This window comes from Acomys russatus, chromosome 16 (genome assembly GCF_903995435.1).
Source record: "Acomys russatus chromosome 16, mAcoRus1.1, whole genome shotgun sequence".
Taxonomy (NCBI): domain Eukaryota; kingdom Metazoa; phylum Chordata; class Mammalia; order Rodentia; family Muridae; genus Acomys; species Acomys russatus.
The window spans coordinates 11,167,204-11,194,323 of record NC_067152.1 but is presented as its reverse complement, the minus strand read 5'-3'; the positions used below and the strand labels follow the sequence as shown (position 1 = coordinate 11,194,323).

Sequence of the window (27,120 nt, the reverse complement as noted above, 5' to 3'; positions counted from 1 at the left end):
ACTTAATAACATTACTTGCTTTCCTCAGTCAGTGCCCTACACTGGCAAGGCATGTAACTTCACCACCTCAGTTTAAGACAAAACTTTTGTTCCACAGGCATAAATGTTTGACCAAGTACCCATGAAGGCTTCTGCAAATAACTGTTTCCTCACTTGCCCTCTCAGCTCACAGTTTCTCAGTGATTCTTCTAATTTGAACAAGGCCCTCCACCCCCTAAACCTCAAGTCCAAAACCAATTAAAAGTAGAGATCTGAGCAAGCTAACCTCTGCTGACTTAAATAGGATGGACAGTGTTTTATCAAGACTAAACTTGTAATTACTGTGTTCTACATTCCTTGCCTCTATGGCCCTGGTGTAAAATGTGATCATCCATTTCAAAATTATCTCTCCATCGTGAGCCCAAAGCTGATCGTTTAGATTCTGGTCTCGTGTTGGGCGTCAGTTTGAAGAATATCACGGCACTATCTCCTCTAATAAATGACTTTAACTTTTCACCTAGAAGATATCTGCTTTAACTTATCATGGGGAATCATCTGCTTTCTTTAACGCTTCCACTAAATTAAAATCTGAAGTCACTCGGTTTGGGAGCGAGTGTTAGCTGCACATAGACAGCAGGATGAATTACTAGAGAGTCAATGAAAAAATATTATCCAAAACACCAGGAAACTTAGTTTATCACAAATTTCATTTTATTCTGTGGTTCTTATTAATAATGACCTGGATAGTGCCCACCTACACATGTACTTCTGTTCACCCTACAAAACAAAGGTGCTTTGCTTTTTAAAACAATCTTACCCCAGCTAGACTTGAATGTATAATCCTCCTGCCTCTTCCTCTGAAAGTGCTGGATTAAATGCATATACCATTATGCTTTGCAAGGGCTCGAGTTCTGATAAAGGTTCTGAACCAAGTTTCTAGTTTCACCAGGAAACTGAAATTTTAACTGGATGCCTAGATCATTTATGATTTTTACTTCGATAATAATTTGGAACTATCGAATTAATTTCAAAATTAGAAAGTTTACTTGCATGAAAACTCTTGGGAGCTGGCTAGAAGTCTAGCTGGGTGGCAGGATTCTTGCCTGGTGTGCATAAGGCCTCATATGCTGACTAGGGAGGAAGGGGCCATTGGCTATGCTGGCTGGACTTGATGGTCCCACAAGGAAGCCACTCTGACTCAGATGCAGAACTGGAGTGCCACTAAGATGCTTCTCTATGTCTCCCCGGAGAACCCTCACTGAGCTTTGTTCTGAATTTAGAGGAGACTCACTTAATTCTCAGAAAAGTCCTGGCTTTTAAAAGCCAATCACTATGTCAGGCTTATGGCTCACACCATTATCATGTATACAATAAGAGAAAAGAAAGGTGACTATGGTGATTTTTTTTGCCTCTGTAAGAAAAAGTAATTTTATTAAGATTAATAAGAAAAGGCATAGAGCAAAAAGGCATGGTTATAAATTTAAACCAACAGAGTTCTCTTGAATTTTCTAGAGTATCTACAGCTTGACATTAAGATGAAGCCCTGGCAACAAAATAACTGCCACAGAATCTTGCAAAAATAAGACATTGTTTATGAGGACGTGCTCTTACATCTGCTGCTTTCAGTGGCTTCTAGTAAGTCTCCCTATACACAGGTCTTTTTACTTCAGGACAATCACAATGACCCTTAAATTTAACAAAGTATCTTCTGCACTTCACTTTTTATTTTGATGTGGGTAGCATTTTGCCCACATGTGTGTCTGTATGCCAGGTATGTATCTGGTGCCCAGGAAGGCCAGAAGAGGACGCTGATTCCCCTGGAGCTGGAGTTACAGATGGCTGTAGGCTGCCATGTGGTTCCTAAAAGCCAAATCCAGGTCTGGAAGAGTAGCCAGTGGTCTTAATTGCTGAGCAACCTCTCTAGCCTGTGCAACCCATTCTTTTAATGAATAGTGACAATAAACACGCATTTGGAGAAAGCAGGGATCAGGTGTGATACATAGTTCTTGCCTGGAATCTCAGCACACGCATATAGAAGCAAAAGGATTTGAGAGGTAAGGGCCAACCTGAGCTACATAGGCAGTCCCAGGCCAACTTAGGCTACAAAGTGAAACCTTACCTCAACAACAACAACAACCAAACAACAAAACAAAATAAAAGCCACTTGGGGCTTTACAAAAGAAGGTTCCTGCAATTACAAGTGTATTGATACATGTAAAATTTTTTTTTTGCAATGTGTGAGTGTGAATGAGGGGTGTGTGTGTGTGTGTGTGTGTGTGTGTGTGTGTGTATGTATGTGTGTGTGTGTGTGTGTGTGTGTGGTGTATGAGGCATGTGAGGCGTCATCATCACTCGGGTGCCACCTACTGGCCTACAACAGTAGCACACTAGGCTGGATGTCCAGCAAGTCCAGGGATCCATCTGTCTGGCCTTCCCTGGATTACAGCACACGCGACCATGCCCAGCACTGCCACTACTACTTCCTCCTCCTCCTCGGTTTTTCTCTTTTGGTTTTTCGAGACAAGGTTTCTCTGTGTAGCATTGGCTGTTCTGGACTCACTTTGTAGACCAGGCTGGCCTCGAACTCACAGCAATCCACCTGCCTCTGCCTCCCGAGTGCCATCACACCCAGCAACTCAGGACTTCTTAAAAGCATTTCACTGTCAATACTACTGCCAGTACCATAGGAAGAACATGGGGGTGGTATTCAGCAACAGTCTGCTAGTAAGTGTATAGTTGAATTCTACATTTAAAGTATTTGTCTTCTGCTACCTTTTGGTTTGAGATGCAGTTTAGCTATGTCTCTTCAGTCCATCTCAGGCTGGACTTGGATTACTATGTAGCCCAGGCTAGCCTCATACTAGTACTGGTGATCCTCATGCCTCAGGCTCCCGAGTGGTGCTGAGGCTGCAGGCACCCTCGCCTACAGTCGGCTCAATACCCTTTAGTAATATGCTTTCACGTTAGAGTTGGCTAGTGACCACATAGACCGTGACAGCAAGGATACCTTAATCATATACATACTTGGGTGAGGTCGGCCTGCCAGCATCCACCGAGGATCATACGGGGCCTTTGTGGGAACAAACTCGATGATTCTATCTATAGGATCCTTGGAATTGAGGAGAGGAACCGAGCTATGCACACTCTGGAGAAAGAGTGGGAGAGAATGGGCACATCAGCCACTCAGTCTCACACCTCAGCTCAGCAACAACAGCTCCAGACAAAGACAGCAGGGCCCGCTGACAGAATTGCACCCATTGGACCCAATCATCAAGCAGAAGCACCTCAGTTATATGTCAAACCCCAGGGTGCACTCAGTTCCCAACTTTCACTTAGGAGCCTAACACATGCACTCTGGTGCACTCTGACCTCACCCATCATGCCCTGCTCTCTTAGAAGCAAGCTCCTAGAGGACAAATGGTTACTACAGGCAGGAAATGCAGAGATAAGTTTTTTTTTTTTTAAGATTTATTTATTATTATGTATACAGTGCTCTGCCTGCACGTACACCTGTAGGCCAGAAGAGGGCATCAGATCACATTATAGATGGTTGTGATCCACCATGTGGTTGCTGGGAATTGAACTCGGGCCCTTTGGATGGTCAGTGCTCTTAACCTCTGAGCCATCTCTCCAGCCCGAGATAAGGAAGTCTTAATATTTTGGGACTTGAACATATATAGGCCATGAAATAACTGTGGTTGGGAAACAGTGGGTGTTAATGAGATCCAAAAGTATTCTGAAGGTAGAAGGTAAGAGACAGCTTCAAGATAAAGAAATCTGCAGGTTTCAGAGAAATTTCTTCAAGCAGGGTACCTCAAACACAAGCTGCCGCAGAGATGGTAGGTAGGAAGACTCACCTGAGGCATGTATGATAGCCAGTGCAGGACTGTTAGCACACCCTCAAAGTCATCACAGACAGTGGAGTGGGTAACCCCGTTGTTGTGCATGATCTGGATGCCCCCAAGCTGATTGTTGGAGGTGTACACTTCCCGACCAAGAACCTAGACAAGTGAAAAGACACTGGTCTCTACAAATATAACAATGTACATTATTTCCCAATTCTTAACTGAAATAGTTGTTTTTTTGTTTTGTTTTGTTGTTTTTCCCACCAGACAACAGCAAACCTATTTTCTATGGGTTGCTCAGAGAGACTGCCAGGACTGTCTTTCTTTCTTTTTTCTTTTAAAAGATTTATTTACTTATTTATTTTCTATTTATTTATTTATTTATTATGTATACAGTATTCTGTCTGTATGTACACCTGTAGGCCAGAAGAGGGCATCATATCATATTACAGATGGTTGTGAACCATCATGTGGTTGCAGGGAATTGAACTCAGGACCTTTGGAAGAGCAGGCCATCTCTCTAGCCCCAGGACTATCTTCCTTAAAAGAAAATTTAGAAAGCAAAAAGACCTTCAATAGTTAACATACACGGTTGCAATGTTAAAAACCATCAAGCTCCCTTTCTCTAGAAGCCACCACAGACAAGTGCAGAGGACTTTAGCTCTGAGTTGAAATTGTGGTAGGTGGGCTGGGACACTGGGAGCACTGGCTACATCTTCATTTACAGTCTAGCAGAGTTACACACACACACACACACACACACACACACACACACACACACACACACAATGAGTCTATGTTAAAGAAATACTATGAGCTTGGATGCCTTATTTTTCTGAAGGACTAGCTTTCCCCCTGACATTTGATTTTTAAAGTGGGCCCACTATTTCCCTTTTCCATCCCTAAACCAGGAAAATCCTGAAGCAGCTCATGACACACACAAACCCCCTACACTCCTCTTTGTTGCTAGATATGAGTCTGTGATTTATTTCCCAAGCCTGTTTCCCTCTGAGGACTGGAAAGGATCTGGGCCTCACCCTAGTGTCTCTGGAGGACTTTAACCCTTCTCAGGTGGGGGCACTTACAAATGGAAACTACAAAATTTCCCTTAAAGATGAAAAAAAAAGAAAAGAAAAAAAAATATTCTTGGACTTGGAAATTGCAGGGCTTTGTTTCTTCCCTAAGATTGGTTAATAATTTCTTCCAGGGAGGGAGGTTTTCTGACCCAGCAGATGGAAGTCAGGAGGGCTGATCACTGACTATTGCAAACTGCTGAGTGTGCACTAATTGCCAGCCATCTAGGGTAGCCCTGGAGAGAGCTGAACAGTCGTGGAGTGCTCACTGTGTGTTCTCTTCTCTGTTCCCTCTCCTCTCTTCCAAGAAACAACAACATAATTTTTTTTTTCTTGCTAAGTTTTATCCATTTTCAGCCTCTTGGGAGAACCTAAACAAATTAAGGGCCAACAAACTATATCTGTATATTTTCAATTGGCCCTTTCTTATTAGGGGCTTGGAGAGATTCCTCTGCCTGCTGGGTCAGCCCCCTACATCAAGACCTTCCAAAGGCTGAGCAAGCTGGTGACCAAAATAATAACCTCGCTGCGATCCCGCTGGCCTCGGTTCCATTTAACTTCAGCTAGGAAAGGCATAGGCGAATGTTCTGAAAAGAATATGGAGAGCAAAATTGCTCTCCGATTACTGCTTTCCTTGATAAGGAAGCAGAGAACAAGTCTTTCCAGACAACCCTAAGCCAAGCAACATGCTGGCAGCTCCTTTGAAGGAGCCGGTGAGCAGGGGGCACCATATCTGACCAGTGGGCTGCCATCCTCCTCTCAGTCTGTCTTTAATCTCAGCCCAGGCGCTGAGGCTCTTTTCTCATTCTCCTGCTGTCTCTTTCCGTTTGCCCTCTCCCTGACTGATACACTGATCTCTCGGTCACTCGGCTTTCTGCTCCACTGAGTCCATATTACTAATAACACCTCCGCCACGGCCAGTTTACCTCATGAAGGCAGGAGCACATCATTACAAAATAAACTCATAACTTTGACATTCTAGCAAATACATGCCGTTTGTTATTTTTATGGCTTTAGTCTTTCTAACAGGCAGAGGGCATTACATACCTGTTTCATTTATATCTTTAAGCGTGCGTGCACACACAGTCTTGCACATGCATCAGGAAACAAAACAGAACAACAACAACAACAACAAAAAACCCCAAACGAATAGAAATTTCCAAAGCAGTCAGTTGATGGGGGACTCTGGTGGAGGCAGAAAGCCCGTCATTCAGGGAGGCCACGCTCTGATCTGACTCTGGTTTTATGGCTGTCATAAAGCCGATGGCCCACAACTGGTCCTTCTGGGACAGACTGCTTCTCTGCTAGAAGTCATTCAGTGTGATCAGCAGTATTTTTAATTATTAAAATAAAATTGGAAAGGAGAAATGAAATAAAAAGGAGACACCGTGCTGACCCTGAATATCTGATATTCACAATTTATGCCAGGAGCCAGATGCTCCCTGCTACATAGGAAAGGGGTGTTCTCTGTTCAGAAACATTATTTTTGGTCCCACTTCTTGATCATGTCTAACCACGAGAACATTGTACAGTTACAAAACTGCCAAACGAACCAATGAAGAACCAAACTCAGACAAAGGGAGCATGATGACTAATAACATGTTAGCTAGTTACGCACTATCTTACGTGTCTACACCCTCTTTTCAGTGAGTTGAGAGGGGTGTCCAGCACCAGGCTACCCAGAGAGGTTCTACTACTTACTCATTCCATACTAATTGTTATGAACCCAGCTCAGCATTTTCACAGAAGGAGCAGAGTAAGTAGCTCTGCCTGTCTGTCTTCTCGATCAAATTGTGCTGCTCTGGAGATGTCTGGGAAAGCATTTCTTTTCATCTGGGTTCCAAAGAACCCCCAGGGCTCTCCTCAACTGAAAGCATTATTTCTGTGCTAACAAATGCTAACCACCTGAGAAGACTCATTGAACTGACCGATTGATTAATTAATTAATTTTTCAAGACAGAGGTTCTCTGTGTGACAGCCCTGGCTGTCCGGGAACTCACTCTGTAGACCAGGGTGGCCTTAAACTCACAAAGATCCACCTGCCTCTGCCTTCTGAGTGCTGGGATTAAAGGTGTGTGCCACCACTGCCTAACTTCATTTGGTTTGTTAACGAAAGAGAAATCATAGGATATAGCCCAAAGAGCCCTTTCTGACCAATGTTAGCTTGGAAGATGGGGGTGGGGTAGAGATGAAAACAGAAATGAAGCCAACTTCCTTTACTGCAAACAGGCAGCAATATCACTGTCACGCAACAATCAAGAGAAAACAGTACCCAGGGCTACCTTCAGCGGCCGGTGGGTTTGGAGTGTGTGCCACTGAGATGAGGGCTCACGTTATAGCTCCGGATTTATGGGGTCATTGCAGACTCAAGTGATTTTAATGATTTTAGAATATGTCACTGCAAAAGCTCCAGCCAAGGCAGCAGAGTCTGGGCTAGGACAGGTTCTAGTCTGCCCAACTCTGAAGGGACTATGCAGGGATAGCAACACAAGTCCGAGCTGGCAACGAGAGAGGTAAAAAGCACCCACAAAGAATCACTGCTTTTCTCACTATGCTGGCCTACCAAGCCTTGGGAGAAAGCTGTGCTGTGTGTGGGTCAACAGCCCTCACCATCATCATATTTTCATCAAGTAGGTGGGCTTCATCTGTCACTCATTTAAACCTGGACAGAGGCATTTTTGTATCAGTCAAATTCCTTGCAGTGTTCTGGTTCTTGAACCATTCTCCTCACATTTTCTACTACATGATACAAACTTCTAATTTATTTGCTAACAAGCATCTATCATCATTTAAACACAAGAGACAGCCAAAGGGGCACTCCTGAGGCCACCTGTGCGCTCTGGCTCTTAAGTGGCCTGCTGCTTAGGAATACCCAGGCCACAGGCCTAAGGGACGAATTCTGAAAGGGAAGTTCTTTACCCAGTCTCTCTATACTTAAGCTTCAGCGAACGCTCCACTTACTGTAGTTGGCAGACCTAAGAGTTAAAGTAGCTCATGAAAGCCAGTGATTAGTAGAGATGCAATTGTTAAAGGTTTCGCCAAAGGTGCTTTAGAGTCTGCAGAGATGCCTAAGAGGTAGACTTGAATGCAGTCACACACACGAAGGCCGCTGCTGCTGCCGCTGCTGCTGCCGCTGCTGCTGCCGCTGCTGCTGCTTATCCAGAGACACTGCAGACAGCTCAGGTTTACCACAGCTGACAGGCAATGAAAACAGTCTAATATACCGCCTGCTCTCACCCTTAAATCCCTTTTTGGAGATCAAGATAAACACATTCTTCCTTTCCCCAGTGCTCCAGACGTTTGATGGAAGTGGCAGAGCACTGTGAGGGTTTGTGCAAATGAAATCACGATGTAATACTGAATGAGTGTAGTATTTACTTGTCAGGGTATTTGTCAGCACAGGTATTAAGATTTCCAAGTTTCAAAGATGAAACTTGGTTCAATTTCTAAAATATTGCTTTTATCCTGATATACATATTTTGTTTGGAACCTTTAGAGTTATATGTAAATATTTGCCATCATGTGATAAGACAGAAAATAATAATGGCATATATTGATCATGGCAAAAAGGAAAATCTGCACCTTTCTTCCTTTTTAACAATCCTTGGAAAATCAGGGCATCTACTATTTTAGGAAGCAGCGAGCACAAAATTCCTCTGACTGTGAGAATCAGGCTGCACAAGCAGAGACCTCGCTGCAGTCCTCTCGTGGTATTTCCATTCTCCAGATGGTAAATTTACTGAGCAATCATCATCACTGGATGTCATGCATGATTCTAGGTATTAAAGTCACTCTGGGATGCTATTGATAAAGGATTGGAGAGGGCAGAAAGACATGAATAAAAGTAGATGGGAATAAGGGAAAAGTGGAAAATAGGGACAAAAGAGAGGGAAGATGAAAGAGAAGAAAGGGGCAGCGAGTGCTGCTAGCATCCTCCTTGACCTGAGGGAACTACATTTTAAAAAGCTGACAAGTAAAAGATCTCCAATTAACAATTCCAAGAGCTGCTGCACATACTACTGTGTAAATGTTTCTCCAGGAATATATTCAAGGGTGAGTGGAAATAAATTTCTTGGGAGCCAGGGACAATACCTCTGTGACCAAGAATATTTGGATGCTACCAAATATATAGTTGCAGAGTTATATTTCTTTCTATACCTTTGCTGTCCCTGCTGGCACTGGTAAACTGGAGAGCTAGCTGGCAGCTGGCTTGGGGGCAGAAAGAGGAAGCTCAGTGACACACACTGGCAGGGAGAGGGGCTGACTGAGCCATAGCTAGAGTCAAGATAATACCCTTGCAAGACTCAAAGACTCTCAATAAGACACAAATTCTGATGTGATCAAGTTTGCTGAAGAGTAATCTTGAGCAAAGAGATTGTTGCTGCCAGTGGTGGGGAAAGACCTTGGCTTTGTTTCCAATGTATTTAAAGCTAGTGTCTTGCTAGGTATGTAGCTCAAGCTGCCTACAGCTGACCATCTTGTCCTGGCCTCCTAGGGCAGGTGTATGCTATCAGTCCCTGACAGGGCAGCACTTAGCTAGCCACAAAGACACTGAGATACAGACCAGAAAGAACACTGCAAGATTTGTGCTTACTGAGAAGCACAGACTCACCAGCAGGAGGACAATAAGGGTATGCAGGTGGAGTGGGTACGGGCCAGAGATTCACTTTCAATGTAAAGACTAGAGAAGACCCATAGATGGTTTCCCTGTCATTTGTGAGAAAAAAAGCACAGGCTTCTAGATAAAGAGCTGCCTGCCAAAAGAAATCACTCATCCCAGGGATCCATCAGCTAACTACTCATTTAGCTAGAGACGTGAAAGCACTGACAATAAATCAATTCCAAATATGGAAATACTAAGCATTTTAAATAAAATCTGGTTTAGGGCCAGGTGTGGTGACTCATGCCTGTGACCCCAGCACTGGGAACTGGAGGCAGGAGACTCAGGAGTTCACAGTCAGCTTCAACTGTGTGAGACCCCGTTTCAAAAGAGAACCAAGGGGATGGGAAAGTCTGGGTTATTGAGGGATATTTCACATGTAACAGAAGTATCCAATTTATAGTGTAAAATTCACGGGCACTGACAAACACATATAGTTACAACCAGTACCACAATAAATACATGGGAACACTTCCACCATCAGGCTCCTCTGTCCCCTCTGCCATGCCTAACAACCACTGATCTCCTCTCTGCTCTGAGTGCTCTGCCTTTTATAAGATGGCATATAAAGAGATCCACAGATTAGGCAGCATTTCAGAGCCTAGCTTCTTCCGGTTATCATAATGAATGCATCCTATTCATTCATACAGCCCAAGCGTAGGCAGTTCCTTTTCACAGCTGAGTGCCACAACTCATTCATCTGCTTGTCAGTTGGGGAGAGATTAGGAAGAAAGCTGCTACAAACATTTGGATACAGGATGGTATGGTAAATTTATAGCTAATTTAACTTAATAAAAAAAAGAAAGAAAGAAAAGAAACAAAAGCCAAAACCACAGATTTTAAGGTAATTATACCATTTCTGCATTTCTTTCAATAAAGGACAGAGTTCTAGGTATCCCAATCTTCACCAGTATTTGGAATCTGTCAATTAAACATTCAAAAAAATATTTGATTTCTTTTGCTAGGGCTGGGGAATGTAGCTCAGTTTTAGAGCACTTACCAGGTGTGTATTAGGCTGACAGCTTGATTCCCATCACCACAAACAAACAACAAAGAGGTGCATCATTGAGGTGAAAAGATGTAATGCTGTGAAGTTGTGGTTTTAATTTCCCTAATAAGCAATGACAAGCAGAATCGCATGCACTTACTTTCTATCCGTAGACATCTTTTATGGAGAGTCTACTCAAGTTTCTTGCCCATATATTTAATTATTGGGCTGTTTTCTTATTGAGTTCTGAGAATTCTTTATATATTTGATTCTAAATAGACTGGTACTTGAGGCGGATGGTGGAATGACCAAATGCCAAAGCGCACGGTGGCCAGATTATCAGTTTAGTACTTGCTAGAGTTATATTGGACAGCAGCATTGATTCTTCTGGTATACCATGGTATGTGTGGGTCAGAGGACAATCTGTGGGATCTGGGGGTGGAAACCCATTCCTTACTTGGCAGCAAGTGCCCTTACTTCCTGAGCCACCCCTCTAGCCCTCCTTAAAAGTTCTTTACATGATGCCAGGCATGGTGGCACACACGCCTTTAATCCCAGCACTTGGGAGGTAGAGGTAGGCGGATCTCTGTGAGTTGGAGGCCAGCCTGGAACAGAGTTCTAGGACAGCCAAGGCTATTACACAGAGAAACCCTGTCTCCAAAAACCAAAACCAAAACCAAAAAAAAAAAAAAAAAAAAAAAAAAAAAAAAAAAAAAAAAAGAAAAGAAAAGAATCTCTACATGGGCCATGGGCTAGTATTAAACCAATAACTCTAGTCATATATTATCAGGGTTGCTCTACTGAACTGTATAAACCTGCTTTATTGATTGAGAACAGATATTTCTTTATCAACGAGGTAGAAAATAAAGATACTCAAAAGTTGATTATGTGTTAAGACGGCCTTAGCTCATGATATTTGTGTCTTACACTATTGGTTAAACTGTAGTATATTCTTTTCCTTAATAACACTGTTTTCTCAAAATTTCAGATATGCATACTATTTTAAAGGACTTAAATCCTAGGCACTGAGATGTTGTTAAAAATTAGGAATTGGTCAAGACTTAAGCACAGGAACACGGAGCCCAGGCATGGTAATCTGGAGTTTAATCTAAAAAGCTCTTCAGGCTTCTCTGATGATTCAATACTCCTGTCTGTGCACATGAGCTGATTAGACTGTGGTGATGGCCATTCTAAAGGAGAGGGGACATAGCTAGATTTGGGTCCATGCACAGGGGACATCGCCTAGAAAGATGAACAGCCAGGAGTCAGGTTTCTAAACAGTCTAGAGTCCTGAGTCTTTCTCATATTCACACAGCAGTATGTGCACAGCGAGGGCTCAGGTCTATCTTCCTCAGAAAAGACGGGAGTGCTCACATTTCTAATCTAGCAACATGTGCAGTTCTTGCACTTTTAATTTATGGGTGTTGGGGGGCCCTCTGACTTGGGAACATATTGGCTTGGTCTAATGCTGGGAGATTATTAAACTTGGAGCTGTGCACCACTATCAGGTGTACAGATCTTTTATTTAGAAGATATGGTGCTCTAAATGCACAAAGAGCTCCCTGTCACCTTCGCATTAAAGCCCCTAGTGCCTGGTAAATGGAATTATATAGCTGTCATCTCCTTTCCCCAAAGTTTTAAGAGTACAATGGGCTCATTTTTTCACACTCCATCCCAGCTTCAGAACTAAGAGACCTACTTTGTATTGATTTAAGGTCTCAGAAATAAATAAACCTGCTTCACCGCTGTGATTCACAACAAATTCATGATACACTATTGCATGATATATTTCAAGCTCTGGCTCCAGCTCTCTTTTTCCTCTGGTGAGTGATGGGGGAGGTGGGAGGTAGCAGGGAGCTGCAAAGCTGACAGCCTCATGGTTATTGGAGATGGCTGCGGACTGCAAATCCAAGAGGAGACACTATTGGAGGAGTACAGGATTTTTAACTGGGAGGCAAGCGTGAGAAGCTAATTTACTTGATTTCCAAGCTGGGGCTGTGGGAGAAGAAAGGTTGAAGAGAGAGGAGAAGGCTGACAGGGTAGTAAGCTTCAAGTGAAGAACAATCTGAAAAAAATCTATGAACATATATAGAAAAAGTGAAGAAAACCCACTGAACAATGGTATAATGAATGCATGACTAGAAAGTGAAGGAGCTGAGGACACGGTTCTGCCTAAGGGATCCTGTCCACAGACCTCAGCTTGAGTTAGCTTGAGTTCAGGAGGCGTGCTTTCCTAGCAGCAGGAAGTGAAGAGACCCTGTGAGCCAAAGAATATGTGAAGTAGAGACACGCTTCTTCATTTAACACTCAAAAGACACACTGGACTCTTGCAGGTTGAAGCGACAGTCCTGGAGATGGGACAGAGATACATCAGAGCACCTCATACATAAGGTGATGTAGAGACTGCGTACTCACGTGAAGGCAGCACAGTCTAGCAGGTTAGCTTTTGTTTGTGCACCCTCAAGGCTCTGAATGCCTCAGACTATGACACCTTTACTGATTCTTCCAGACCTTAGACTCAAAAGAGTTTTTAGCAAAGCAGAAGATAAATGAGCCCCAAAACGTCTGCATGACACTGCAGGAGATGCCTAAGTCTCTGCAGCACAATTTACTTTGAACTGTTATCTCTGTCTCTATGTCTCTCTGTCTGTCTCTCCCTCTCGCTAGGGTCCCACCATGTAGCCCCTGGCTGTCCTAGAATTCACTACGTACACCCAGCTGATCTCAAACTGGCTTCTTCTGGGATTAAAGGCATGAACTACTATGTCTATCAAGATAAAATTTAAATTACGATGTTACTCTCACTAATATGTAAGAATTTTACATATCATTATATGTAATTTCATTATTACATACTGCAATATATAGTATCTTTCTTTTTAAATTTTTTTGTTTTTTGAGACAAGGTTTCTCTGTGTAGCCTTGGCTGTCTTGGACTTGCTTTGTAGATCAGGCTAGCCTCGAACTCACAGTGATCCACCTGCCTCTGCCTCTGGAGTGCTGGGATTAAAGGCGTGCGCCACCACGTCCAGCTTGTGGTATCTTTTTAAAATTCCACTCATCTAACCTGTTCTCTTTCTGTTCTAGCCTAACATAGTTCCCTACTTCAAGAACAACACATTTCTTCATAGCATCAGAATACTAGCAATTAAAAGGAATTTAAGAGCTCTTCTGGGCATCCATTTGAAGGTAAGCAATATATTATATGTTTCCCATTTTATACAAAGGACTAAAGTTCAAAGTTGCTTGCAAAAGGGAGACTGAGCAAAAAAAATTTTATAAATGTTTCGTGTGTTGGTTAGTTTGCGCCAAACTCACACAAACTACAGTCTCCTGGGAAAAGGTAACTTCAATTGAAGAACTGCCTCCTTCAAATTGGTCTGTGGGGATGTGCGTGGGTGGGTGGGTGGGGGAAGATTTTCTTGATTAATGATTGATGTGTGAGCACCCAGCCAACGGTGGCCAGTGGCAGCCCTGGACAGGTGGTACTGCAGTGTTTAAGAGAGCAGACTGAGCAAGCCATGGGGAACAAGCCAGTCAATAGCTTTCCTTCCATGGTTCTGCCTCTGCCTCTGCTTGAGTTCCTGACTGACCGCCCTCAGTGATGGACTGTGATCAGGACGTGTAAGCCAAATAACCCTTCTCTCCAGGCAGCCACTTACCACAGACACAGAAAGGAAGCTAGATTTCTATTATGTAGGCCAGTGTAATCATTCCTGTGTCTATAGTCAACGCCTCAAACCATTCACCTAGAAGCTCTGCATTAGAATTTGTCAGTTCTCCAAGTCTTGGGGCCACTGGAGACACCTGAGGCTCTCTGAGATGGTCAAAGGCAACTTCTGTAATGGAAATCTGTCTGGCAATTCCACTCCGCAGTATCTCCAAGCCAGGACCCAGGACTAGGCTGCTCTAGATCACTAAGGCTTGCTAACAGAATCAGGAATACTTGATACAGTTTTCTATAAACCTGAGGAACATCAAAGGAAACTCAAAACAGCTTTCTAAAAGGGACCAGATTTACCAACATTTTGTCTATGTGAAGAAGATGAGCTTGAAAATGAAGAGGATCTGGCCACTACAATAGCCTCTGAGAATTCATTCACGGCATCAATGTAAAGCTTACTTAGACAACATGATAAAACAACCTCTTTACAAAGTAAAGAGATCCCATTTGGTACTATGGGAATATAGGAACTTTCTATTGTAAAAATAGGTAGTGAGGGACTTTTAAAAATGCCAATTCATGGGGCTGGAGAGATGGCTCAGAGGTTAAGAGCATTGTCTGTTCTTCCAAAGGTCCTGAGTTCAATTCCCAGCAACCACATGGTGGCTCACAACCATCTATAATGAGATCTGGTGCCTTCTTCTGGCTTGCAGGCACACATGTGGGCAGAAAACTTACTGCACAAATAATAAAAATAAATAAATAAATATTTTAAAAAAAAATGCCAATTCATAGACTGATGCTTAAAGTGATTAGAGTTATTGTATCAACAGTCCTTAGGGACTCTTAGAGACAGATGACTGACACATACACTACCCTATCATGACGGAACACGTGGCTCTCATGTTAATAGTGTTCCAAAGTGTTCTTTAGGTAACATCTTAGGTAACATCTACTGGGAACATCAATATGTGAATGCACTACTTCAGTGAGGAAAGCCATCTAACTTCTTTTTCCAAACAATCTTTGCCTCCAGAGAGTCAGATAGTACAAGGAATGTTGTGTTTAGATTTCTTTTTCAGGGACTGGATATTGGACTGTTATTAGTACACATCTGGAATGTATTTTAGAGGGGACTACAACAGCACTAGTAGTTTCCTATATTAACTCATCGAATCCCACAAAATCCTTGGTACGTTACTATTATAAAGGCCTCTCATTATAATATGGGCATGGGTGGGGGGATGGGGTGTTAAGAAATTGTTCAAGGTTATAATTTGTATGTGGTAGAGCCAGAAACTACTTATGGCCTGGCTTTACAGTGTATGCTGTTAACCTCTTTCTGTCAAAGTGACAACGCTGCCCATCCCACAGTGATAGGTAAGGAATATTTCCCTCCCTTCTTGAACCTGCTAACTCTCATGCACTCTGATGACAGCATCATGAGTGCGCATGGAAACTGTACAGAACAGGTCTCTGGTTCCACAAACAAGTCTCCTCCGTATGAACGCTAGTACTATGTTCAGAAGTCAGATGTGACAACACACATTTCATGTTGCACAGCTACATGTGCATGGTAATGAAGGTAAACTTGAGAGGGACATGACTTTTTTGGACTAAGTCTCAAAAGCAAGATTAAGGCTAAAGAGATGGCTCAGCGATACTGCTCGTCCAGAGGGCCTGAGTTCAATTCCCAGCGTCCACATCAGGCAGCTTTAGGAGAACCTGATGCCTCTGGCTGCCACAAGTATCTGCACATACAAGTACACTCCTGCCACAAACATACACATAATTAAAAAATAAAAATGAATCCTAAAAAAAGGTAGCAAGATTAGCAGAATTAGGCCCTGGAGGACTTAGAGCTTTCAGCCACATGTATTATATGAGTACTTTTTTCTTGGTAGATTCAGTGAAAAGAGTGGCCTAACTTTAATAAAGGGAAAGAGATAATGGGATTTCTTTCTTTTCTTTGCTTTGCTTTCTTTCTTTCTTTCTTTTCCCTAAAAGAGAAGTACAATCTCTTTATAAAAAAAAAAAAAAAAAAAATTACCACAAGGAAGACACATAGAACCTTTGGAGTAATCCATTCTCTGCCTCCCTCCCCCGCCCGCCTCCCTGCCCCCATCACAGCCATTAGTAGAAGCCTTACCTCCACAGGCAACTGCTGTCCAGAGCATACCTATAAACTACAAATTCCGATCGCTGTCTAAAGATTGGGCTTTCATCAAGTCTGGGGCTGAGAGATAGCAGGCTGTGGTCTATATCAGTGTTCCCTTACCAACAGAGGTCCCTTTAGCCCAGCTGCCAGTGAACAGTGCTGGAGAATAAAATGTACAAAAAACTGGCCAAAATTGGAAGGAGGAAGAGGACAAGGAGGATGAAGAGGAAACAATAACAATATTTTTATTTTCTATGCAGGTTACCATAGAAGGGAGAGATGGAAGAAGAGGAAATCCCTTAAGAGGCTTTGGAAAGAAAGGGCAGGAAAGTGTATACTGAAAACAAGCCACCAACAAACACTGTGTGTGCAGAGGTGGAATGCAGCCAGGAAAGCCCGACACACACGTGCAGTGTAGTAAGTTGGAAACTGTTTGTTCCAAAGCTTATCTTTTAAAGGAACAGTTTATTTTACATGTTGCTGTATTACAAAAGTCAGGTACGTGGCATGTCAACTCTTCCTCTCCCAATATCCCATGATAAGTTAAATCAGTGATGGGGTGGGGCTGGAGGGGGCGAGAAGGGTTGGTGAAAAATCCGGGAGAAAAGTTTTTTAAAAATCTCTGCCTCAGCAAAAGTTTTCATTAAAATTTTAGACAAATGATCCCTGTGTCCTTCTCTCCTGCTGCCTGGGGCTCCGTGCTATTTCTATGCAAATAACAACCTCGTGGTTTATATCTTATTATTTCCACCGGAGCTGCAGCGACATGACCTGAGACGTGTAAGAGGTGGGATTGGGGGTGGGGGGAGTGGGAAGGAGGGAGAGACAGAGAAAGGCAGAAAGGGAGAGAGAGATGGGGTATGTGTTCACTCAAGTGTGAAAAAATATTGTCAGGAGTGAGCGTCAAGAACAAAAAAAAATTGCAGGGATAACGTGTTTATTTCAGTCCCCTACCCCCACCCACCCCCACCCCTTGCAAACAGGCACCTTTTAAAATTCATTGGGCATCAGGCGATCATGCACAATCCATCTGCTTTCACTTTATCATTTGCATTTCATGCCTCCTGGCTTTTGATGTGCTGATACTTTGATGCAGTCAGGAGACTCGCATTATCATTATTTCAATTTTCAAAGGGGTCAACGGGATCAGCACTTGCACACACAAAATCTTTTTTCTCCTATAACCTCTGTGCACCCCTTTCTTACTCTTCACCCCAATGTTTAACATAAAGGATAAAGACTCCAAAAGGTGAGTGTCAGATGTTTACAGTCTAAAACTATATATACGCCTGTATATACCGCCTACATTTCCACTCTATACATACAGTGAATGCACAAAATGGGCAGGGCTTAAAATGAAGCTGCATAGTACTTCAAACACACAAAGACTTTCTCTCACATGGATACTCAGGGAGGAATCTACAAGCAAGACATAGAAACAAAGAGAGATCGACTCACATAGAAAGATGTACACTAGGCACAGCCCTGGAGTGAGATAGAAAGAAGTGTGCAGAGAGCGGGTGAACAGAGACCAGGAAGAGTAAGCGTGTATGTAAGATGACAGCATTCAGGAGTGAGCCAGAGGCAGCAATCTGAGCTGGAGCTCTCTGATAGCTTCCCTTTTTAATCCTGATAAGCGAAGGGGCTGAGAGGACATTCTTAATGAATTTGCATGAAATTGGGTGTCTTCCAGTAACAAGACTTTGTACTTAGGCGGTGCAGACATGAAGACAGTAAAGCAGGTGGAGCAGGATTAGGTAACCTCGACAAACAACACCCCCTCAACTAAACCGATCAGTCCTTCTGGGAACAAGCATTGCTGAGCTACAACAGAGCCTCCCCTAGGTAACCGGGCCTTTCTCTACCAAGCAGCACTGTAGGCTAGGGAAGAGCTGAATATTGAATTTGATCAGAATAGATTTTTAAAAGGAAACCTCTACTGTTTTCTTTCTTTCTTTCTTTCTTTCTTTTTTTTTAATATTTTTTATTTAATTTTAATTTATGTGCGTTGGTGTAAGGGTGTCAGATCTTGGAGTTACAGACAGTTGTGAGCTGCCATGTGGGTGCTGGGAATTGAGCCTGGATCCTTCGGAAGAGCAGGCAGTGCTCTTAACCGCTGAGCCATCTCTCCAGCCCACCTCTACTGTTTTCTTCTGGGCATAAATGAAATTCAACTAACAAGATGCTGGCAAACTCCTCAAAAAAGAAGACCTTTGCTGTTCAGCAATCTTGTGTGTAACATACCAGCAGCAGAGGTGGGGGTGGGGAGCACTATTGTAAACATACACACTTCAGAAACATACTCTCTCCACATATGAAAACATCACGGAAATACAGGGGTATTTATCACTTTAAATTTCTATCCTCATAGAAAACAGTGTCTAAAACTCTTAATGTTAATCAGAAGCTCATCCTTAGAAAATATCCAAAGGAGTAACTTAAAAACATTAAGACTCTCAGGAATTTCTCTCATTGCAATAATCTTCAGTGCTGGCAGTTCTTCACTTTCATTTCCAGGCTGGTCTAGTCTACCCTGCCTTAGAGAGAAAAGCAAATCCGAAGGACACAGTGCATAGGAAGACAGGGAACAAGCTCCACATCAAACAATGCCTGTGATTTCTGATATCCCCTCAAGCTAATTAGACAATGAAATTATTAACTTTTTCTACATGGGAATGATAGGATTGGTCAGCCAGTCCCTATTCTTTCATTTAAGTAGCAAACCTTAAAAAGAAATTTAGAAGTATTTCCACTCTACAAGTGTTCATTTTCAAAGGTATAGAGATTTCCCAAAACAGTAAAATTATACATCCTCAGCACCTCGACCAGTATTAACTCCACACTGCAAAACCAAGTGTCATAAACACAACATCCAGTGTAACTTGGCGTGTGTATCACTCTACAAGCCCAGTCACCAAGCCATGTGAGGGAGATCCAGGAGAGCCCACACTTTGTGCCAAGTACCCATGTGCTTTTCTTTAATTTCACAAAATCAAGGTGCAAATGAATACTTCCCTTTGACAGACAACAAAGCCGGAAGAGCTAAAGGGTTATGTAACTTGTACAGTGGAAGCCAACTAATCTCAAACTATCCCATTAGACACATCTCCTACTCAGGAGAGAACACAAAGGGCTGATGCCTAAAGGGGGTAGTGTGTCTGAGGGAGGGAGGGAGGGAGGGATGGAGGGAGGGCTGCATTGCCGTGGTTAATCTCACACTTATGAGCAGTAATCTTACCCCACACACACTTTTAGAACCTTAGATGGATTATCTTTGTCTGAAAGAGAAGGCACATGTCTGTGTCATTCCTTCCCCCAACAATCCATCTACATAACCCCAGTCATTTTACCATTCATTATTTATCGAGCACTTCCACTATATAGGTGTTCATTTTCAGAAGTATATTTAGAAATTTCTCAAAACATTGAAATTGTATATCCTCAACCCTTTGACCAGTGTTACATACACATTGTAGAGTCAAAACAGAAGCCAATACACATAGAACCTGACAGCTCCCTACATGAGACCAGATCTCCACATATGTGACAGGCTGGGACAAAACACAAGCATTCAATTCTCAGTCTTTCTAGAAAGAGACTAGAGTATGACCTCTTTGGAATAGAGGTTTATATAATTTGTTCACTAATATACATATATTTTATATATAAATACACACAAGACTTAAAATCATGCCTGGTATACACACAAGCAGTTACTTAAAATATTTGTTGAATGAAATGAATGAATGAATAAATAAAATGGTAAGCAAGTCAATGGCAAACACACTGAGGAAGGCATGGGCTGAAGGCTGCCCTCTAGTCAAGACCTTGAATATTTTAAAAAATCATACTTTTTAATCATTAAACAATCTCATATATTTGTTCCCAACCCTGGCAACTTACTTTGTTGAGGGCACCAGCTCCTGTCAGAATTAAGTGAGAATTCTCAACCTGGATGGTTCTTTGTCCCAGCCGGACAAGGTAAGCCCCAATACCAATGGCCCGGCATGTAACCTTAAAAAAGAATAAATTCTGAATGTAACATATTTATGTCCTCTCCCAAGCTGTAAACGTGAAGGCACAAATGAAATTTATAAAATTAACATGAGCAGAAATAAATTACTGTTCATGAAGTTTAATAACAATAGAACCCCTCCCCAATTTCCAGGTCAAATAAAGGACAAAATTCATTGAATAATTTGAGTATTAGATACTCCAGAAGTCATGGTCCTATTTATTTGCCCATCTCACAGATGGCTGCCATCCCTACAAGTAGGTAAAGTACTAAGAAGAAATTCAAGCTGTTAAAAACCTTATTTGGCTAGGAGCACACCTTTAATCCCAGCACTCAGGAGGCAGAGGCAGGTGGATCTCTGTGAGTTCAAGACCAGCCTGGTCTACAAAGTGAGGCCAGGACAGCCGAGGTTACATAGAGAAACCATGTCTTGAAAAACCAAACCAACTAAACAAACAAAAACCCTTGTATTTGGAGAAATAAGAAGTGAAATTAAATGCTGAAACAAGGCTACTTTTAGGAAATTCAGCAATCTATATCACCTTGACTTGTTATTTTTGTGTATGATTATGATAAACTTGTAGATATACCATTTTCAGGAAATAATATCACTTAGGGTTAAAGAGGGATGAGGAAGGGTAGAAATACACCCAGCTACACACCCAACATTTCAATAAGTCTCAGACCTTGTGGGGAATGGAGGGGGTAGCTCTGTCAGAGAGCACTTGCCTAGACAGTGAGAGGCCCTGGGTTCAATCCTCAGCACTGAAAGGAAACTTCATTCTGGAAATATTTACCAGGCTGATGGTGATGATCTCATCATAAGCCAGTGAGGATTCTCCGGCAATCATTCCAGAACCCCGAAGGTTCTCTGCTCCAAGCCCCTCTTCTTTCCCAATAATATCTGTTATCTTGTACCTATCAAATACAGCCATGCCAAATCACAAAGGTTACACACAGTAACAGTAACTCATAAACAGAACAACCACCATTAGAAGACTATTTCACAATGCTTTAATTCGGTTCATGTTCTTCGTTCCCAAGCGTCTCCATCTTAGCTTGGATCCTACGTTATTTGGGAGTGATATTCTGTAACAGAAACAAAACCTAAAATTCAGCAGCTAGAGTAAAGCTTTGCTGATACAAACACGGGCATGGCTCTGAGGATACTAACAACTTCTGTAAAATGGGGATAACAGTATCGACCTCTAAGATATGGGAGACATGAGGGTTAAAGCAACAAGAAGGCAAGGTGCAACCCAGATTTTAAAGGCTCACATTTATAAAAAGCAGGACCAACATATATCTATAAAGTAAGTCATAACCACTAAGAAATCTTAGACAGTTTCATATAAGAATAAAAAAAAAAAAAAAAGCACATATAGCGAGGAAATGGAAATTCTCATCCCTCTCCTTTTCAAAGATTAAAGAGGAAAGTTAAAACATTGCACCCCCCACTTTTATACTGGCAAGGGTTCTTGGCTATGGCTCTCTGAAGGGACTGGTGTGATGTATGCAGAAGTGAGATGCTGACTAAGTTACCCAGAAAGCATCCTGTGGTTATAGTGGGAGTCACTCATCTTGTCTTCCCAGCAGGGGATTAGGAGCGACAACTGACAATGTGAAACAGGAGATGGGAACAGAGCTAATAAAAGGAAGGATCCACAGCACCGCACACGCACATCCCTGAATGTACATGCACACACACATATGGAAAGTACAGAGCTGGAAGCAGAGATGGACATGTATGACTTACTATTCCTGGCACAGGGCAGGAATTGTGTTTAACTTTCATGAGCTGAAATAATATAAATAAGCACTCCATAATAGCTCTTAAAACTACCCCACCCTTGTATTTTTCTGCTCCTTTCTGTCCACCCCTTGATCAACTCCATTTCCTTGTCTTAGTCGTGGTGACTGTATCTCTGCTTCTCAGATTGCTCTAGCTTTCTATTTTTAGCCTCTCCCAATATCAATTCATTTCCAATTCTTTTTCTCTATATACCTAGACTTCAGATTCTAGAGTTACATTACAAATGAGCTAATCTTCCTTTAGAAAGAGACATGAAGAAGCTGGCAAAACTCCACTACACCCACACCATGTTCCAAGGCATCCCAAGGTACCACAGTGAACCCCTAGGGATATTGCAGTATATTTTTAGGAAAACACAATGACATGTGGTATCTGATAGACCCCATGTAAACGATTAGCTTTAGGAAGTTCACAGCTTAACAGAACACAGAACGTTGCCAAAAGAAATGTAGCACTATCTTTATAAAGCCAGGGTTTTGCAGTTTCTGTGGAACAAATGTACGCTTTGAACCAAGGAAGAACAAGAAATGACGGTGGCTATATACAAGGTGTCTGAATAGTCTGCAAACAGTTATCACACTCCTGGTGAGTTACTGTAATTATTGAAGAATTAGCTGGGCACTAGTCTCAGAGGTTGGAGGTAAAAGTATGAGGGCCAAGAGCTCAACACCATCCTTAGCTACACAGTAACTTCAAGGCTAGCCTGCCTATATGAGACCCTGCTTTAACACTCCCCATGACCTTACCCAGAAAAACAATAATGAAGTGCTTTTTCCAATTCACATGCATTACTTTATTCAAGTAATCACTAACCTCATTGGACAGAAATATTTAGGGTGCTATTTGTATTCAACTACTTAAATAAAAAAAAAAACCATTAGCTTAGGAGTACTGTGAAAAAATATTACTGACATATTAAAGGTGCCACGAGCTGGGTGCTGGCGCACACCTTTAATCCCAGCACTCAGGAGGCAGAGGAAGGCGGATCTGAGTTTGAGGCCAGCCTGGTCTACAGAGCGAATTTCAGAACAGCCAGGGCTACACAGAGATATCCCATCTTGAAAACCCACCACTACCAACAAAAGGTGCCATTAACTATGGAAGTCTGAGACCCCATGGCATAACTTTTATGAAGAAAACTATAAAACATCAAAAAAAAATTATACTTCAATAAATAGAAAACCATGTCCTATTTCTTCTTAGGGAAATTAAACAGAAGGATGTCTGGGCCTTATAAAATTAATATATAAAACCAATATAATCAAAATTAAAGTCATTATAGAACTTTTTGATAATGATCAAAACATGTGCAAGGCAATGGGCTTATTCTCCAGCACCACAAACCAAAAAACTAACAACAACAACAAAAAACACACACACACACACACAAAAAAAAACCAGCTAATTACAACTTGGGGGAGAAAAAAAAAAAGAATAACGTGAAAAGTATGTCCCTGAGCAATAGTTAGAACAGTGTGGCAATGCCTAAGAATTAAGAATCAGTCAATAAATAGTATCAGAGCACCCATATTCTAGAAAATATGCACAACAGGACTACCAAATGTTCAGCCTCACAGGCAATCAAAAATGCAAGATAAAATAACAGTTGCTGTTTTGTTTTTTGAGACAGGGTTTCTCTGTGTAGTCCTGGCTGTCCTGGAACTCTCTCTGTAGACCAGGCTGGCCTCGAAATCACAGAGATCCACTTGCTTCTGCTTCTGAGTGCTGGGATTAAAAATGTGCACCACAACCCCTTGGCTAACAGTTGCTATTTTAAAGATAATTATTACTAGATATATATTTACTGTTTTAAACAGCAACCAGTGATACAGTCACAAGAGAAGAATCAGTGATATCACACTTGCTAACTGGAGATGCAGATCATGGAAAGGTAATTTGAAAAAAAAAATTAAAAAGCTTTAATATGGACTTTCTGATATGTAAACATCTAGAAATCAACCCAAAGGGTTATCAGATACCTCGTGCTTCGACACCCCCTCTAAGCCCTCAAGAATGAAATCGTTTCTGCAACTCATGTGCTGCATTATTTTATTTTACTGATGAAGCTGTTAAGAGAGAAACACTTGAAGCTGCTGCATTTAACTACTTAAGCAGAAACATTAGTGTATATTTTAACTTATGGATATGGAGGCGGGGGGAAACTGGCATATTAAGGGTGCCAGGAACAAAGAAAGCTTGAGAGCTTAATAAGGGACAGTCCTAAAAGTGTCTGTAAAAGAATATTCCACTCAGAGATGTACCAGTGAAAAGCTGGAAATGGCCTGCATGTTCAAAGATAGTATATTCATTATGATGAAATATCACGCAACTATTAAACTTCATGTTTATTTTTGAAGGAAGGTTAGCTTTATATGTAATGTAACTCTAATCTGAATATAAGAAATTGCCCTGAAATAAATTTTAGTTCAAAGGATAAGTTTAAAAGAAACGCTTATCTACTATAATCCCAATTACATTTGTAAAAAATAATGAATCTAGAGAAGACAGTAAGAATAACATAAATTAATAATTGTGGCTTCAGGGTAGGCCTGTGGCTAGTGTTGTACTTTTTCTTCAGAATTATTTACATATTTCATTGTTTCTCAAATGAGTAAATAATATAAATACTACCTAAAAGGCCCCATCAATACTAGGGCACTTCAGTTAGTAACAGTAAAACTAAGGCACAAATCTACGATGTCTAGATTATGCAACAGAGCTTTTCAAGGCTGTACGAGCACAAAGTAAGGATAAATTCTATTTCCTTTGAGAATCATGGTCATATTCATCTGACATAGAAATACCCACCTGGATTCTCCTTCGTCCTCCACATGCTCACAGTGGACAGAATTTAGAGCACTGACTCTCTTATAATCCTGGGGTGTCAGATATAAATACTTGTATCCCTGCAAAGCACAAATAGTTTTAACTCATTATCTGCCATCATAACACACCCAAGATAAAGTCAAACATAGATAATGAAGATTGCTACAAAGCTAGCTTTAAACTGATAAGTTATTTGAGTTACTGTCGAACAAAATATTAGCATAGGCAGTTTGAAAGATGGACGTATCTATATCTTAGTCACTGATTGTCTGACCCTGAAACAATCTATCTGATAGTTTCTAGGTATGTTCCATTCATTTCATTTTCAATAGGGCTAAAGGGTCATTTAGTGACACTAACATTAAATATATCAACATAGGATTCAGGAATTATATGAATTATTGTTCTTTGCTCAAATCCATATAATCAACATAAAGGGGATAAAGTATAAATAAGAGGATCACAAATCTGAGAATTAATATTGAAATCTGAGGGTAAGCAGTAAAAAGTCTGAGTATAGAATTTATACTTTGGGTTTTTTCAATACATAAGTTCTATTTCTATTAAAAAGCTGCATTAATATTTAATGATTTATTTGCATGCATACACATAAAAACTTACAGTTAAGGCAGAGTACAATGTTATACATGTTTAACATGTTGTATGTATTTACAAATTAGCAGGTTTTCGTACACTGAGATGTGGTGCAACCATCATGACTAATTCTAAGTACGTCCATTACCCAAAAAAGAAACACAAACTTGAGAGTAGTTATTATGGATTTGTAAAAAAATTATTAAGTGTATAGTGTTCTGCCTGCATGTACACCTGCAGGCCAGAAGAGGGCACCAGATTTCATCATGGATGGTTTGTGAGCCACCATGTGGTTGCTGGAAATTGAACTCAGGACCTCTGGAATAGCAGTCAGTGCTCTTAACCTCTGAGCCATCTCTCTAGCCTATTACGGATTTTCATATACTTTACCGATGCATTTTAATGAACTACAATTTAAATTAACTAAAATTCATCAACATGGATTTTGTTATAAACGTTGTCTTTTGAGGCATTGTCTGGTTATGTTTCCCAGGCTGGCCTTAGCATTCAGAGGAGTTGGGATCACAGGCTTCAGCAGCCATCCCTCACTTTCATCACTAACATCTGATGAGTTCTGATAAATGTGTATACATGTGCAAGCACCACCACAATCAGAATAAGGAACATCTTTATTATACCTTGAAATAATCTTATATATAAAGACATGAGAGGCAGGAAAAGAAACCGAGAAAGAGGAAGCACAAAGGTAGATAGAAAGCCAAGAGAAGTATTTAAAAGATAAAGCAGAGACCAACGGTATCAAATGCTGCTGAATCATCAAATAGTTACTGAGATAAGGATTGAGAAGTCAATGTTGAATTTGCACCAATCTCGGGTGACCCTGACAAAAGTAACTCTCAACTAGAATGGTTCAGGTGCAAAGCTTTACAGACGGGGTTCGAGAGAGTGGGCAGAGAGCCTGGAGACAGCTAGAGCAGACAACTCTTTGAAGAAGTTTTGCTCTAAAGAGGAAGGACAGGCATGAGTTACTTGAGGGATATGTGTCTGTATGCCAAGGTGTAGTTCCAGGAGAGAGGGAAAAGGTGATGAGCCCAGCAAAGGAGGAGTGTTCATCTTTATCTTTAAATTGGTCAGAAGGGAGAAGATCAGGGTACGAACGGAGGGTTGGTTTTGGGAAGGGCAAGGATTATTTAAAGCACAGGAGTAAAGTGAGGGGAGTGGGGGCAGAAAGTGCTCATCAGCACAAGCTGGCGCTGTTTGCTTGGTTCTCTTGTCTCACAGTACTAGGCATGAACCCATAGAGGAAGCAAGTCTTCTGTTTCTGTTCTGGAGCATCTTGGGAAGCACGTATTAATACTGAGTAGGAATGAAGGCAGGGGAAGAGGGTGGTGAGGAACTCAGGGGAGAGGAGATGTGAAACCATCATCCAAGTGTTTGCTAAGCTCAGATGTAGAAAGTAAGGCCAGAGTCACATTTTCCTCCTGTAGTCAGTTTTGCAGGTACATATGTGGAGAAGGTGGAAAGAGTTAGTTTTTAAAACGTTT

The 27,120-nt window shown here is 41.5% G+C and overlaps 1 protein-coding gene across 2 annotated transcripts in view; it reads right to left on the bottom strand.

Annotated features, from left to right (window-relative positions):
- Acaca (acetyl-CoA carboxylase alpha) overlaps window positions 1-27,120 on the bottom strand; it is a 216,077-nt gene that overhangs the window by 32,749 nt on the left and 156,208 nt on the right. For both annotated transcript variants that reach the window (XM_051158173.1, XM_051158172.1), the window contains 5 exons: window positions 25,004-25,101; window positions 21,180-21,300; window positions 20,271-20,381; window positions 3,837-3,980; window positions 3,004-3,124 (listed from right to left, as the gene is read on the bottom strand). In XM_051158173.1, the coding sequence (XP_051014130.1) occupies window positions 3,004-3,124; window positions 3,837-3,980; window positions 20,271-20,381; window positions 21,180-21,300; window positions 25,004-25,101 (595 nt within the window). The remainder of the gene's footprint in view (window positions 1-3,003; window positions 3,125-3,836; window positions 3,981-20,270; window positions 20,382-21,179; window positions 21,301-25,003; window positions 25,102-27,120) is intronic.